Source organism: Hevea brasiliensis, chromosome 3 (assembly GCF_030052815.1).
Source record: "Hevea brasiliensis isolate MT/VB/25A 57/8 chromosome 3, ASM3005281v1, whole genome shotgun sequence".
NCBI classification, from domain to species: Eukaryota; Viridiplantae; Streptophyta; class Magnoliopsida; order Malpighiales; family Euphorbiaceae; genus Hevea; species Hevea brasiliensis.
The window spans coordinates 1,438,068-1,453,862 of NC_079495.1; the positions used below are offsets into that span (position 1 = coordinate 1,438,068).

Genomic DNA, 15,795 nt, shown 5'->3' on the forward strand with positions numbered 1-15,795 from the left:
CAAACAAGCACTTAATCTAAAAATTAAAAAAATAATATTTTTTAATTTTATCGATTGTTAGATTAAATTAAATTAAAATTATAACTTTTTAATTAATTTAAATAAAAAATTTAAAATTAAAAACTAAATTGAATATTTCCTATAATAACATGATGAAATTGAGCATTAAGCATTAAAATTTAACACAAAATAAAAGGATATTTGCATGGTCAACATATCATCTTTATATATGAGCTTTTCCTTTTCTACGCTTGCGCTTTCTTTTGGCCTCTTTGGCAAAGACTAATAAAGGATCTTAATTTTCCAAGTTATGGGTGTTAATTAACCTCCATTGTGTACAGATTATCAATCCAAAAAGTTTATGACAAGCTAATGAATTGGACTAATAGTTTGGTGAGCTAATTCCTGTCTTATAATTTAAATCTTGATAACATGTTTAGATAAAATTATTATAATTTTATTAAGAGATATTTTCTGAAAAAAAAAACATGCATTTAGCTATGATTAATTTAATAATAGAGAATATGTATCCTTATCTCTAGTGGTCCAACCTCTTAGATATTCATATAAATTATACCATAACTTCAATTCACACATCTAAATCCAATTTTCTCCTTTGACTTAATCAAATTAAAATTAACATAATTTTATCTAAAAATTATACATTAACTCATTATATATATCATAATGAAGAGAAATGAAAAGTTATATTATTGTATAACATGCATTATAGATTTCTATTATCACTACCAAAAGTAAAAAATTTGTGTCATAGTTGTAATTTAATGTGACTTTATAAACTGAATTTAAAGAATTATTTAATTATTATTTTTATAAATGCACAGAAAAAATTTTAATTGAAATTGATTTGTGTATTTTGAATTTATTTTTTTTTTTGTAATTTATAAAAATTATACTATTGGTGATTAAAAAATAAATGCCATTGTACAACTATGAAAACTAAAAGAAATAACCAGAGGCAAATTTTTCTTGATTTTAATTTGAAATTTTATTATAATTCTATTAAAAAAAAAGAAAGTCCCATTGCCCATAGAGCATGGTTAATTTTCCCACCCAAAATATAACAAGAAGTAGCAAACAGACTCTTCTAAACCCTCAAATTTCCCTCTTTCCCAAGAGCTCAAACAAAGAAAACAATAGCACAACCACCTTCTCTCTATTGTCTTCCTTCCCCACTTTCTCAGATCACCAATCTCTTCAATTTCAATCCATAACCTCCACTACTCCACCACCCCCCCAAAACCCATCAACCAATACCACCGCTACCTTTATCCACTCTTCCACTCTGATTTTTCTTTCTTTTTTCTGTAATGGTCACTGGTGGGTCCCACCGGGATGATGGGGACAAAAACCACCGCCGTCCCGCTGCCACCGTTTCTAGAGCTGGTACCACCAGGTCTTGGGGCACCACCACTGTCTCCGGTCAATCGGTTTCAACCAGCGGCAGCGTTGGTTCCCCTTCTAGCCGGAGCGACCAGGCCATGGCCACGCCCGCCAGTGACAGCACTTTTCTTAGGTTGAACCATCTTGACATTCACACCGACGATGCGGCCACCCAAGATGCAGCTGCGTAAGTCTTCTTTTCTTCTTCTCATTCTTTGTTCTTTTTTGACTCTATTTTTTGTGCTTAATAATGCTGAATTTTGATTTTGGGTTTTGGGGTTTTTGTGGTTTTGAGGGTTTTGGCTATAATTTGTGTGAATTCTATTGTGATTATTATAGTTGTTGGAATGTGGATTACGCAACTTTGTATATGCTTGAATTGGGTATGCTGGCCACGTATGATGCTCTTGCTATGATGCAGTGTAATTGTGCAAATTATTGAAAAAATAAATTGTTTGATTTCTTATATGCTTGAATTGGGCGAGCATCGAGAGTTGTTGTGAATTGTAGCTCAATAGCCTCCGTTGGCTCTCATCTTTATAGTAACTGTGTATGTATTGGAAGGGGTCATGTGTTCTATAAAGCTTTAATTGTCATTGACAGAGTAGAAATTGTAAATGCTTATATTTGTATTTGTTTATAGTCGTAGCAATTTTCCATGTCATGGTCTTTAGTATAAACAGCATATTTATGCTAGCGGTTAGAGATGAACTATGGTATTGTTAAATGATCAAGTGTTTGTTCCCTGATTCTGTAAAGGATATAGCTTAAATTTCATTTGTACGTTCAACCGATAATCTTGTTTGTAAACAGTAATAAGAAGAAAAAGAGAGGTCAGCGAGCAGCTGGAGCTGATAAGAGTGGTAGAGGACTCCGCCAATTTAGTATGAAAGGTATTTGATTCATCCCTTTCAGCTCATTTCCCTGTCCGAGTTTGACAAGTTAGAATGATTGCATTTTTATCTTTATGCTTTAATTATTTGCCATTTTGTTCAGTGTGCGAAAAAGTGGAAAGCAAAGGAACAACTACTTACAATGAGGTAAGGTGTTTTCTGAAGTCATTCTTTAGATTTTCTCTTCTTGAATTGAATGCCGAGTTTCTTTGTGTAGATGCTTATTTCTACGTATAAATGGGCTGTTTATTTTAATATATTGCTTTAGTTTTCCATCGAATTATTTTTCATATTAAAATATGCTGAATCTATCATACTTCAAGTTTGTTACTGCCACTCCTGTTACATTACAATAAATGATTGTTGTATGTTTCTTTGGGATAGCAAAGAGCCAAAAAGGTTTAAAATTTCAGTTAATTGGTTTACCAGAGTATTTGTAGGTTATTGCTAGCACATGAATAAAACCTGTTCATTTTGAATTGCACTCATTGAGTGCATGATTGATATATGAGTTGCCATCAACAAAATAAAAACATCAAGTAATTGCATTAGGTGGATATGGTTTTGAAGGTTACTCATGTTTTATCCTAAATTGAAGGCTCTTTTGGCATGTTGCTTTTGCAAAATATTAATGTGCTTCCAATGCTTCTTGTTCTAGTTATGATTTCAAGGCATTGTTTTTTGCTTCAGCCTTTGGATTAAAAATCAAATGCAACTCCTGGAGATAATGTAGGTTCTCAGCTCATTAATTCCAGATTTTAGAACCATATTTGTTTAGAATTGTATCTCTCAGATATTAAAATTTATTGGATTTATGACTAAGTGAAAAATATTTAACTTCTTAAATTGTAAGACATGGAATATATGTCCATTATTTAGTTTGGTGGGCCTATAGAATACAATGTAGATGGAAGGAAAGGTCATGATATCAAGATTATTGAGGTGATATGAGATCATTGCCAGATTTGTTGGCGATGCACTGAGATATCACAAGCCACTTCTAGGGTTAAATGTTGTGGAGGCTATTGGTGTTCTTCTTCTTCAGTGGATATTGAAAGGAGGGATGAGCAGGAGATGAGATGTGCTTCCTGTGTAGCAGACAAGAGAGAGAATTTTTGCATTCTGAGAGGAATAAATTTTGTTTCTCCTTTTTTCTTCCAATTTTAATTTCAAACTTTTAATCACCTAGAACCCCAACTAGTTTGGGATGAAGGCTTAGTTGTTGTTATAATCACCTAGAAGATTTTGTTTTCTTTTTTTACACAGCTAAACAGAAAACTGCCTTTATAATGCACCACGTTAACCTTTCAGATCCTCTTCAAATTTGTCCTCCTGATGTTATCATTATGGGGTTGTTGTTCCATGTTATTTCCATATATCTCTATCCAATAGTTGGATGCTGCTCCATGTAACTTGTCATATATAGAAAGAATAAATTTTGTTGGCTGAATATTTGTTTCCACTTACTTTGAATTAATTGGTTGGCTTATTAAAATGCTTCAAGTTCGCTTAAGTTTTGATGTGTGTGATATCAGAACCAATGCTGTTCAACAAAACCATCAAATCCTCGTGCCTATTTGATTTTTGTTTACTACCATTTATAAGTGTATGCCTATGTCTGAGAGTTTGAAGCAATTTTCAGGTTGCAGATGAACTCGTAGCTGAGTTTGCTGACCCTAGCAACAGCGTTTCATCTCCAGATCAGGTTATGTATAATTGAGTGATAATTATTTCGTTGGCTTATTTTAATGCATATGATATGCCCTTTTTCATAGAGTCAAATGTGCAACTAAATGATGTGGGTGTCCCTTTCCATTTGTTGAAGCAGCAACAATATGATGAGAAAAACATACGGCGAAGAGTATATGATGCCCTGAATGTACTCATGGCATTGGATATCATATCTAAGGATAAAAAGGAAATACAATGGAAAGGTCTTCCTCGAACCAGCCTGAGTGATATTGAAGAATTAAAGGTATCAATGCAGCTTTTGCATGCTTGCCTAGTTGCCTTGTGTATCAAGAGAAGTTATTGGTTTGGATCTAAGATGAGCTTATTGAACTCGTTTAATGTGACCAATGCAGGCTGAGCGTCTTGGATTGAGAAATAGAATTGAGAAGAAAACTGCCTATTTGCAGGAACTGGAGGAACAAGTAAGAAAGTGTCTTCTTATGGTTTGAATGTGAAGTTGCTTATCACGTGCACCTGAATTTCTGGTTTTAAGTATTTGGTTGATTAGAGTTTGTTCATTGACTTCTTGTCTCTTTTCAAGTACGTAGGTCTTCAGAACCTGATACATCGAAATGAGCAACTATACAGCTCAGAAAACACTCCCAGTGGGGGTGTGTCCTTACCCTTTATTTTGGTTCAGGTAAAATTTTTCTCTAGTTTGGCTATCGTATTAAAGGCCGTGAACTGAGTAGTGGTAAAAATCTTCAGCTTGCAACCCAACAATTGGTAGTTTTAGAAATTAGAACTGAGAGGGGCAACTAGTGTAAAACTGCAGAATCATAGAACTGTCTCCAAAATTCCCATTTTAGGACCCTACGTCAATGGATCACAAGTAGGCAACGGCCGAGGGCCTTCTAATATTGCTAATATGTTATTTCCATAAATTCTTGGAGATATAACAAAATGTTTATCATTATACATTTACTAGAGTTGAGTTTGTCAATTTGCAGTAGTTTCTTTCAAAGCTATTAGTGTTATTTGGTTGTACTGGTTAGCTTGACTTAAAGATTTAGTTTCATGCATGGTAAGATGTAGAAGCATTTGAAGAAGAAGAAGATAACTAAATAAATACTTTCACCTTCATTATTTAATAAAAAAATGGAATCATTGGGCATAACTATTAGGAGGCATGTGCATGCATCCTGGTTTTATCTGGGAGAACTTTATTTTATTTTATTTTTCCCTTGGGCACTCTCTTCTGCCAAGCGAATGCTGCAATCAACATTGATCTATAATCTTCGATCATGTAGATGAGTTTTTAATTTCTTTAGCTGTTGAGCATAGTTCTTATATTCTAAAAGTCCACTGTTAGCTGTGCATGCATAATTTACTTTAATTTGCAAAATATTCAGCTATGATTGCTGCTTGAATATTTAGCTCTAGGAGACTCTGACAATGCCAATATTTGTCCATCTTAGTTGATGTTTTCTATTTTTTTTTTTTTTTTTTTTTATGATTGCAATTTTGTTATTTAGGATACATTTCCCTTCAGAAGCTGTTTTCTAATTGAACAATGGGTCTGAGGCATTAATAAGTTAAATGAATTTGACATATATTTTTATGTCTTGGCTGCTAATGGTTGAAATGAAACTTTGTAAAATATAGCTATTCATATAATTGTGGCAAAGCTTTCTAAAGTAGGCATTTAGATGCATGCATGTCCAGAAAATACACACAGGCAGACACTACTGCAATAATATGAGAAGTGTCTGGTACAATGACCGACTAGGACAGGTATGGGAGGATGAGGAAAGGGAAGAGATTGTAAATTTGAAATGTTAAACAGATTAGTATAAGAAGTGCCACTCAAATATTGAGTAGGAGGTAGGGAGGAAATTTCTAAATTATGTTTCAAAAGAGTGTTTTACTATGGTGGATGGGTGAGAGAGAACAATTTTATGTGGCTAACTCCAAATATTTGGAATGGAACTTCATTGTGGTACAGCCTGTCCTTAAGCATGCATGTTTTGTATTGTAATAATGCGCTTTTCCAACAAATCAAGAAGATATTCTCACAGATTAGGAAATTTATTGAGCAGTTCTGCTCAGAGCAATGCTACAAACGCTTATTGAGCAATTCCGGCCTGGATTTTCAGAAGCTTGACTAGAGCAGTGACCAGTATGACATTTTCTGCCAAAGCAGTAAAGCTGGAAGGGGTTTCTTTTCTACCTCCTTGGAATACTATAATGTATTAGTAGGAAGGGTGTCTTTTCTACCTCCTTGAAGAAACATAATTGTAAACCAAATAGAAGAATTGGTAGAAAGAATGAATGCAGATGCACAAATATGTTGACATGTAGACCTAAATCCTGATGGGTGGGGTTGATTTTGTCTTTTCTGATCTTGAAAAGGCCAATTGTTAATTGTCAGGAGAGTGGATTCAAATTATAGGTTATATAGGAAAGGTGGCTGGATGAAATCAATCAAATAGTTTTAAGTATTATGGTGAAATGACAATCCAATAATATTTTATGGTTGCTAAAATGCTGGGAATAGCTCAGTTGGTTAAGGGAGTTGAGCCTTAGCTCACGCTTGTGCTAAAAAAAAAAGTAAAAAAGATTTGGGACTGGAAATTGTCAAGAAGATGTCTGGACTTTACGGTAAAACTTATATTTAATCACCATCTCATTATTCTTGCTTGTGCATCCACCAATGCATGGATGTTCCTGAAATTGCATCTTCATTCAAATCTGCTTTGTTGTTGAGGCTTTCAGTTTTGGTTAAGCTTTAACCTTATTTTAAGGCCTTCTGCCTGTATAATCTTTGAATGAAATGAAATGAAAATAAGACCAGAATATACTGTGAATTTTCACCTTCCATATCCTAATTAAGCTTTTGAATCCTAAATATTCTTCTGATGCCTCACATTTTCCCCCTTGCCATTTGGAAACTGCAGACACGCCCTCATGCAACTGTTGAAGTGGAAATATCAGAAGATATGCAGCTGGTGCATTTTGACTTTAATAGGTAAGAAAGCAGAATAAACTCTTTACCTTACTAATAAATCAAAATTTCCCCCCTGGTTGCTAGTATTTACAGGATTATGCGGTATGTTTACTTGTTTAGCCATGTAACTGAATGACTACTGATAATCTGGCCAGCTTACTATGTGGTGGCTCACCATGCTTAAATCTCCTAAGAATGCATCAAATTGTTATAAGGGATGGGTAGTGGGATTAGAGGTTTCATGCATATAGGGAAGCAATAATTCATGAAACAACCAAGTCATATTTTGGAACCAAGATTTTGAAACGTTAAGTGAAGTTATCATACTGTTAACCAATATTTCATTTGCTACTCTATTTGCAGCACTCCTTTTGAGCTGCATGATGATAATTACGTTCTTAAGGCAATGAAATTTTGCGAGAGACCACAGAGTGATGATATGGCATCCAATCAAGCTACTGATGGAGGTGAAGGTTCTAGCATGTCCAACATGTTCCAACAACAAATCCTTCCTTCCCCAGGAACAAACACACCAGTTAGGCCACCCACCTCACCGCCTATTCCTGGAATTATAAAAGCACGCATTAAGCATGAACATTTTTAAGTGTGTTACCATGGGCAATAATCTCAGCTGTGTCTGTAAATTGTGTAAAGTAGCTTGCAGGAGGTGGGAGTGCGCCTATAATTACCTTCACCTTCCTTATTTGACCCCTCATTGGGAGGAATCCAGGTAACAAGCAGTTTCAGTCTCTTTGCCTAGGGACTTACATGGAATTTTTAATTTTGTCAGGTTCCCAGGTTTAGATCCATGGCTGGCTATTGTAATTGTTTAATCATTTTTTTTTCGCCTACTGAAGTGAAGGTAGTCTGTCAGTTTATATTAGGCTACAGGGGATTTGACTTAGCAGCACACAGAATCATAGAATTAAGCCAACAATTTGATATTACTTGTATTGCACATTACATTTATGCAATTGCTGTTTATCATCAGTGACATTTCCGTCTTGTCAGGGAACTTTGAGAGGTAAGAAAGTGATTAGTTTTTGCTAAAAAAAGAAAGTGATTAGTTGCTTATCTATTGGTTCAAGAGGAAACTGTTTTTCTTTTCTTTTCTTTTTTTTTCAAAGATTCCTGTCACTTAATTATTGTTGATTCTCTGAAATCGAATGGTTAACAACAGCCATCATTTGTAGCCTGGAATATGCCTTGATCCTTCCTCCCCTCTTCAGCCCAGTATTAAGGTCCTTATCTTCCCTTGCAATTTTTGGTTTGTAGCTGCTAATTTTATCACTTATGGGCTTCCAAGTTGTCCTTGTTTCTTTTCCTTTTCTTTTCTGTGTGGGTACACTTTACTATTCACCTAATATAGACAAGGCAATTTTCTTTCTGCTGTGCATCCACATGGGTCTCATTGAATCGTTTGTTCTGGTTGTGAAGATAAGAGTTGGTTGTGTGGGCCTGCTTGATTTTCATTCACGTTTCTGGCCTACCAAGGTGATGGTGGATTGTCCATATTGACTAGTGAACGATAGGGAAAGAGATTTTGCTTTGTTAGATTGTAGTTGGTTTCGTGTCTGCTTTGCCCGCGGATTTCTGGAAGTTGAAGGCTTTTCTCGACTTCACATAATGATAACAATAGTAATAAGGGTCTAAACTTTTCTTTACGTTATCGTCAAGCTCATCAGTTTCATCAGTATTGGAAGCTTAATACGAATTTTATTTTAATTTTTATTTCATCTAACAATGAGAGGAAATGGAGGTTCACAGATTAACAATGAAAATAGAGTGTCTCATCATAACTTATTGATTTAAATATTTTAACGAACATGAGATGTGGAATGAGATAGAAATGGAGCGAGATTGAACAAAGAACAAAAGAAAGGTGGCGAAAGATGGAAATGGAAGGATAATTAGAAGAGGAAGATGGAGAGAGACAAGAAAAGGTGAGGGAGGGAAGGAGAAACAAAAGAGAAAACGGAGAGAGACTATATTATTAATTTATAATTATTAAAATCAGATAAATAGTTGAGGAAATTAAATTTTAAAAATTTATGAATAATGACAATATTTAAGAGTTAAATAATAATTCATACCGATGATAAATTAGAGGGGGAATATACTTCTTGTTGAAATTAAATTTAGAAAGTAATTAATATAATTATCAAAATATATAAATTAATTAATAAATAATGACAATAATTAGAAGCCAAATAATAACTCAATAAAATATCTTGAAATCACGAATAATATATAGGCTGCATGTAATTCTTCTTTCCATTCATCACACAAGTAGTAAATAGATTAAAAAAAAAAAATCTTCATAAACAGTGGTGATTGAATGAAAAAAAAATCTCCCATCTATTTATCAAATATATTCGATCTGTTTTTCAAGAAAAAATGGGACGTGGTGATTGGGGGGCATCATATCATCTGTTCAGGACCATGTGACCAAGCTGTTGCAGAATGCTTATGCGTCAGTGTTTGATTTGGGGTAGACATGAAATCCCACGTGATACATCACGTGGCCTTTAACTTCTTATGCTCAATATCTTTCTTCCTCTTCTTTATGCATGTATAGTCTTGTTGCTGTAGTACGCAATATATCTGACCTGATAGTGATATGATCTCTGTCTATATAAAGGAAAATAGATTCTTGGTTTTCTTGAAGTTGAAGAAGAAGAACATTTCTTGGAGAGGGGCTTACTAGTCTTGTTATATACAGCCAGCCAAGTTGTGTTTCATTTATCTGCATTTGCACCTGCACCTTCTCTCTATTAAACCTTATAAGCTTACTACTTGTTTGGGATACAAAGAGAAAGGTGCAGGTGCTATATGCAGACAAATGCCTTCTCGGTTTTCTCTCTTCTTTCTTGGCCTCTTGTCTCTTTTACTCGCTATATATGGAAGCTGAAGGAGCTTCATGGATCTACTGAGTTCAAGTCTACCCCAGCTTCTGATATCATGTATGCTCTTCTCTGTTAGATCACATTCATTTATATAAATATAGAATCCAGTTGCAGAGTATATCAAGATTACATATATGATTTTAATTTCGATTTTTCTTTCATTTTTTTTTAATTTTTTATTGTCTTTGGCAGATCCTATTGTTTTACAGATTTCTAATTGCTTCCCAATACCAGCAAGAAGAAAAGGGTACTGGCTGTTGATGCTTATCGTTACTTAATTTCCCATCATAAGTAAGGTATATATATTTTAAAATATAATTAGAAAATTGTATAAATTGATTTAAAATTAAAATTTATTTAGTTACAAGAATTTTAAAATAATTAATATTTAAAAAAATATATTTTTAATCTTTTAACTTTATAAATAAGAATTTATAGCTTATAAATTATTATAGAAATACTCAATAATATTAGATAAATTTAAAAATTGTGAAATTTAAGAGTTTGAACTTGTTAATGAACCAATTCATCAATAAAAAAAGAATCGTGTAAAAATGAATTCAGTGAGGACTGAAAAGTAGATCACTTGGCCATGGACCAATAACTTGCCATTACATTTCATTAATTAATAATGATTATCAATAATTAATTATAAGAAAATATCCCTTTACATGGTTATTATATATTAAAAAGAAAAAAATAAAAATATGTTCAAGTGTGATTATAAAAAAAATTCAAATTTATATAAAAATGAGATTAATAGTTATTAAATTAAATATTTACATATAAATTTATATATTAATTATATCATTTAATTAATTTTATATAATATTAATATTAATATTTAATCTAAATATTATTGAGCTTATTCTTGAATGAATTATGATTAATGCTTTAAAAAAAAAAATAGTATAACCTTGATTATTTCGACTCTGTAACAAATCTAAATGGATGAAACGACGTCGCTTTTATCCAAACAATTTCAACGACGTCGGTTTATGCATTTAATATAAATATAAGAACGAACTTGGGAAATTTGTGCCCCTTTTCGGTCTCTGGACACCTAGGGTTTTAGCACCAACCCTCAAAACCCTAACTTTGCAACAAAATGGGAGGCAAATGTCCGAGCAGGAAAGTGAAGAAGAGAAGATACTCTCACAAGACAGCTCGCCGGTCCAAATTCCTCGTTAAAGATATCCTTTTATTGAATATATACATATTTTTAATTTAGTTTCTTTTTCATTTTCGTCATCAATCCAATTTTATCTCAAATTTCTGCTCTTTTTCTCTCCAATCTTGCTCAGGGGAAAAGATTTTGCTTTAATATTTGTTTTTGATTCCTTGATTGATATTGTTTCGGTCACGCGATGATGCGGTATATGAGGAGCTGCAAAAGCCCGATGTGGAGAAGAAGGCCTTGCCCCTTGATGAGGACTTACCTGGCATGGGTCAATATTATTGTTTGCACTGCGAGTAAGTTGATTTGAATTGAAGGTTGAGCTATATACTTAGAAAATCATCAGAGAAGGATTGGTTGACGTTTGTAATTTGACTTGGTTTTCTTTTTTTTTTTTTGGATTGTTGTTGCATACTGTTAATTTAGTGCTTTCTTATTTTCAGTCGATACTTCGCTAATGTCACTGTGAGGGATGAGCATTTCAAGACCAAACGCCACAAGAAGCGGTAAGCTGTTTTCTATTCATCTAGTTCCTATTCTGTGTTTGCTTTGTTATTCATCACCTTTAATTTTTCTTTTACGGTCCATCCGGATAGTTGTTGTTTCTCATTTTCATATAACGTACGTACTATACATAATGCCATAATGCGGTATTCTAGTTTGTGGGTGCGTGGTAAAATGAACTGAGTAGCTTAGTTTGTTATGTAAAGTTTTATTTTAAGCTGTAGTTGTATCAGCCATCTTGATCCTTGAGAGTATTCCATTAATCTTCCTTTTTAAATTAAGAATGGTACCATATTAGACTCTTCAAGCCAAGTTGTGCAGGTTCACGGACATGGCCTAGCAAATGCTTAATAACTAAATTTTTTAGGGAAAGGAGGGTCCTAGTAATCTACTGTGGCTATTGAACTTAGAACCAGTTTCCTGGTTGGGCTACACAACTGTTTGGTAGCTCAATCCAAACCCATAAACTACCCCTTGAATGCTTGAATGAATCTTCATTCACCAGTTAACTACAATGTGCAAGTACTAATATAATTAAACCACTTAAACCACCTACCTTTTTTATTTCATTATTTTTTCATATTACCTGGCTTCAAGAAGGGAAAGGAATTGCAATTTGGTGTTCACGTAATTGATTGTAGGACTGGTTATTAAGTTCACAGATATGATGCTCAGAACTGGGACCTTCTTCACCTATTAACTGAAAGTCTGAAATTAAAATTTCATGCTTGCTCCCTACGTATCATCTGATGTTACAATTGCAAAATGCAGTGTGAAGCAAATGATGGGACCTGCACCACACACGCAGCTTGATGCTGAGTTAGCTGCTGGGATGGGTATGCCAGATAATGGTCCTAAGCTTATGTCTATGTGAGCTTTTTTGTTCTTTTTTTTTTTCTTCAAATATATGCTTAGATGACAAGTGAGTTAAAGCTGGTCTTGTTGGAGGATACTTGGTGCTGTAAGAGTGGTCTTTGTACTGGTTGTTACTTGTGAGGCTGCAAAAGTATTGGCAATTAATTTTCTTTTTGGTCCACTGTATGACGTGTTTTTTTCTTCGTGTTCAATGCATTTACTTATGCAGGTATTGATTTTTGTGATTATGAGTATTTACCTTGCCTACCGTATATCATGAATACTCTTTTAGATATACTACCAAAATGTAGTCCAGTGCCTAATATCCATTTTGGAATGCATCTTTCTCTACCAGCAATTACCTTTTCCTGTTTTAGAGTTTTGTAAAGAGGCTTCTCCACTTTTGTTGATTGCCATGACACAAATATGAAACTGCCTTGTTAGGGTACTGCATGACAATTTAGATAAGACAGGTTTTTCCGTTGGTAACCACAAAAATTATATTTTTTATGATTGCTAGGATCGGCAGTTTTTATCCGAGTGTTCAGTTTTGAACCTAGGGTATCTCTTCTTCTCTTTTAAGTCCATAATGTCCACTAATCCTATGCGAGTCTCATTTAATCCCTAGTTTGTTGTGCTGTGTCCTAGGTTGTTGACATGCAAAATATAATCATTCAATACTAGAATCTAGAGAGGGATAGAAGGTGTGTACTTGTGGAATGGATTTGGGCCAAGCTGATCTTGTAATTATAACTTGGAGGTTCCCTTTTTTCCAAGTCTACAAATATCTTCAGCGCATGACTCGAGGATAGAAGACATTAAATTAGAGTATGTTGCGTTACATATTATAGGAAGAGGAAGAAGAATAGTAATAAGTAGTGAGAGTTGGGTAGCTGAGATTTTGGAGGGAAAAAGATACTTTAGTAATTGACTTTTCTACTGTTTGTTAGAGGCAGTTATACTGCTCTGATTGTACAAGTGGTTACACTTCTCTTGTATAAAAGGGAAGTCTTTTCCTGTATTCTGGCATTCAAGAATCAATAACAGAAATACTTTTCTCTTCTTCAATATTCTCTATTCTCTTCTCATCCAATCTCTTCTTTTCTCATCCAATTTCCCATAATTCTGCTTTAATCTCTATTCCAGAGATTATTTCAGATCTGATCTTTAACATGTTGGTAGACCTTAATGAATCACAATTGAATACCAATGCAATGGAGTGAGGAATCAGAAATTTTATCTATTACATTCTATTAAGGTCTGCCAATACATCCACTGAATGAATTGGGCTTTGGGTCATAATGGTTTTATAGTCATAACATGAACTTTATTGTTGTCAGATCTGCAAATTGTTTTTGGGTACCATATGGCATTTCCTTGGATCAATGATAATGTTGATGACTTTATGTACTTATGTATGAGAAAATGTTGTAAGTTTCAATGAAAAGCATGCCTTGGTTGCTTTAAAATCACATGCCTCTGTAGATTTATTAATTTGGCCTGCAAACTAAGTGGGGATGTGGGGTAGAATTGAACATTTAGAAAAATTTTTCTTTCTTTTGCAAAGTGGTTATGTAGAGCTCACTAGGGTCTCAAGGAATATTGTGAATGGAATTTCCTGGAGTTGTACCCAAGTATTCTTTTGTTCTTTTCTCTTTATCACTAATTTCACAGGAAACATATTGCTTCTAACTACACTAAATGCAGAGCAATTGTTCAATTTTTGAAGTTATAAACCTCCAATCTCTTTTTAAGCTGCTTCCCTGTCCTATTTTATGAGTCCAGCTTCAATTTAAGTAATTTACCATTTTAGTTAACAATAAAGGAAGCATATTTTGATTATTTAGCTCATTTTTCTGTAAGGAGACTGCTGGCATATAAAAAACTCCTAGTTTGAGTTGAATTGCTCAATGGCGTGGTAATGCATCAATTTCTTATTTTTGGTCGGTTTGTTTATGTTTAGTCTCCATTCTAGAAATAATTACATATGATTTATGTAATGTCCCAGTGACTTTCTGAGTATTATTTTATTTAGCAGAAGCAAGAGTTTAGGATATAAGTTAGGTGTTTTTATCCTTAAAGCCAGGAGCTAACAAAGGCCTGTCTTTATTAATAAGCAGAAGTTTCATATTGTTTTTTTTCTTCTTGTCTCTGGTTTTTATTGTTGGCCCTTTCTTGTTATCTTATATCTTTTATGCTTTGTGGCCTGAGCTTTTGTTGGGTTTCTCTTGTTTTCAAAATAATAGTGGGTTGCTTGTGTCGGCTCTCGTGCATGCACTGCCGCTTTCCCTCAGAGGACATGAAAAAAATCTTGGATGAATGTGTTAAGCGTTTTGTTTTTAAAATCAACGCAATCAATCACTTATGTCTCTTAATTTGGTTATTTTAATCCGGCAAAATATGTAGCTAATGAAGTCTTGATCTAGTGTTGATGAAGTTAGTAAAGGTGTAAGCCCTGAGACCCCTTGATTTTAGATTCAAGTTCCACTAATATTGGATTAATTGTATTTTCATATTATTTGGCTATTCGTTTGTTTATGTTAACTTTTCTTTGCAAATGTACTGTTATCTTGCTCTTTATCTCTTGGCAAAAAGGAAAAAAAAAATCCAGCAAAATATGTATATATTTTTTAAAAAGAAAAAAAGAAAGGGTAGGGTGCCCTGAATTCAAAACTTTCAGTTGCTGTATGGGCAGCACATAATTGCAGAACCAAGAGGAAGGTTATCATATCTTTCAGGCATTTCTGTCTCTTCTATTGTTTTTCAGTATTTGCCACTTCCGATCCAGACAAGAACAATAGTTACAGTTAGTATATAGCAGTCTGCCGCTGCTCTATATCACTCCAAAAGCAAAATAATGTGATCCGCGCACTTGAAAACAAAACAAGACCAAGACACAATCAAAACCCCCAACTGTGGCCATTATCATCCTTACATTTCTTTAACAAAGAGATTAGGTATGGCCCGCACACACATATACAGTCCATGAGGCCAAGATCAAACACCATCATCTCTCCTCTTGTCATTTTCTAAGTGCTAAGACTTGGGTTAATTTCATAGTTGTCTCTCAATTTAGGTAATTGTATCAGTTTCATGCCTTAACTTCAATTTGTATTATAAAAATTTTTAAACTTTAATTTGAGTATTATTAAAATTCATATGGTATTAGTTATAATTTGCAAGTTAACTTATGATTAAATCACTCATCATCCCTCAACTTCACCTAAAATTTTCTATCACGCTTTTCCATCACCTTCTGTAACTTCAAAGTGCATAGATTTTATTGATTCCCCTCGTCTCTTTTCCTTCCTATTTTTCCTCTGGTTACTTGGCTTCCTGATGCAGCTATCTTGTCCTTAAAAACCTCAATGCACATGT

General features: G+C 33.8%; 2 protein-coding genes across 3 annotated transcripts; both read left to right on the forward strand.

Annotated features, from left to right (window-relative positions):
* The first annotated feature begins 1,090 nt into the window (after positions 1–1,090).
* Positions 1,091–7,965, forward strand: LOC110666250 (transcription factor-like protein DPB). Of its 2 annotated transcripts, none has more exons than XM_058143579.1 (9): positions 1,091–1,591; positions 2,218–2,297; positions 2,401–2,444; positions 3,940–4,002; positions 4,123–4,272; positions 4,382–4,450; positions 4,570–4,668; positions 6,926–6,996; positions 7,339–7,965. In XM_058143579.1, exons 1-9 carry the CDS (start codon positions 1,332–1,334, stop codon positions 7,577–7,579), a joined length of 1,077 nt encoding a protein of 358 aa, XP_057999562.1. In that variant the 5' UTR covers positions 1,091–1,331; the 3' UTR covers positions 7,580–7,965. The 2 variants fall into 2 exon arrangements, with proteins under 2 accessions (XP_057999562.1, XP_057999563.1); XM_058143580.1 differs by having other exon boundaries at positions 1,094–1,591; positions 4,126–4,272.
* A 2,942-nt stretch (positions 7,966–10,907) lies between these two features.
* LOC110666251 (uncharacterized) lies at positions 10,908–12,649 on the forward strand. Its single transcript, XM_021826669.2, has 4 exons — positions 10,908–11,074; positions 11,246–11,354; positions 11,502–11,564; positions 12,334–12,649. Exons 1-4 carry the CDS (start codon positions 10,990–10,992, stop codon positions 12,434–12,436), a joined length of 360 nt encoding a protein of 119 aa, XP_021682361.1. The 5' UTR covers positions 10,908–10,989; the 3' UTR covers positions 12,437–12,649.
* Positions 12,650–15,795: the final 3,146 nt, after the last annotated feature.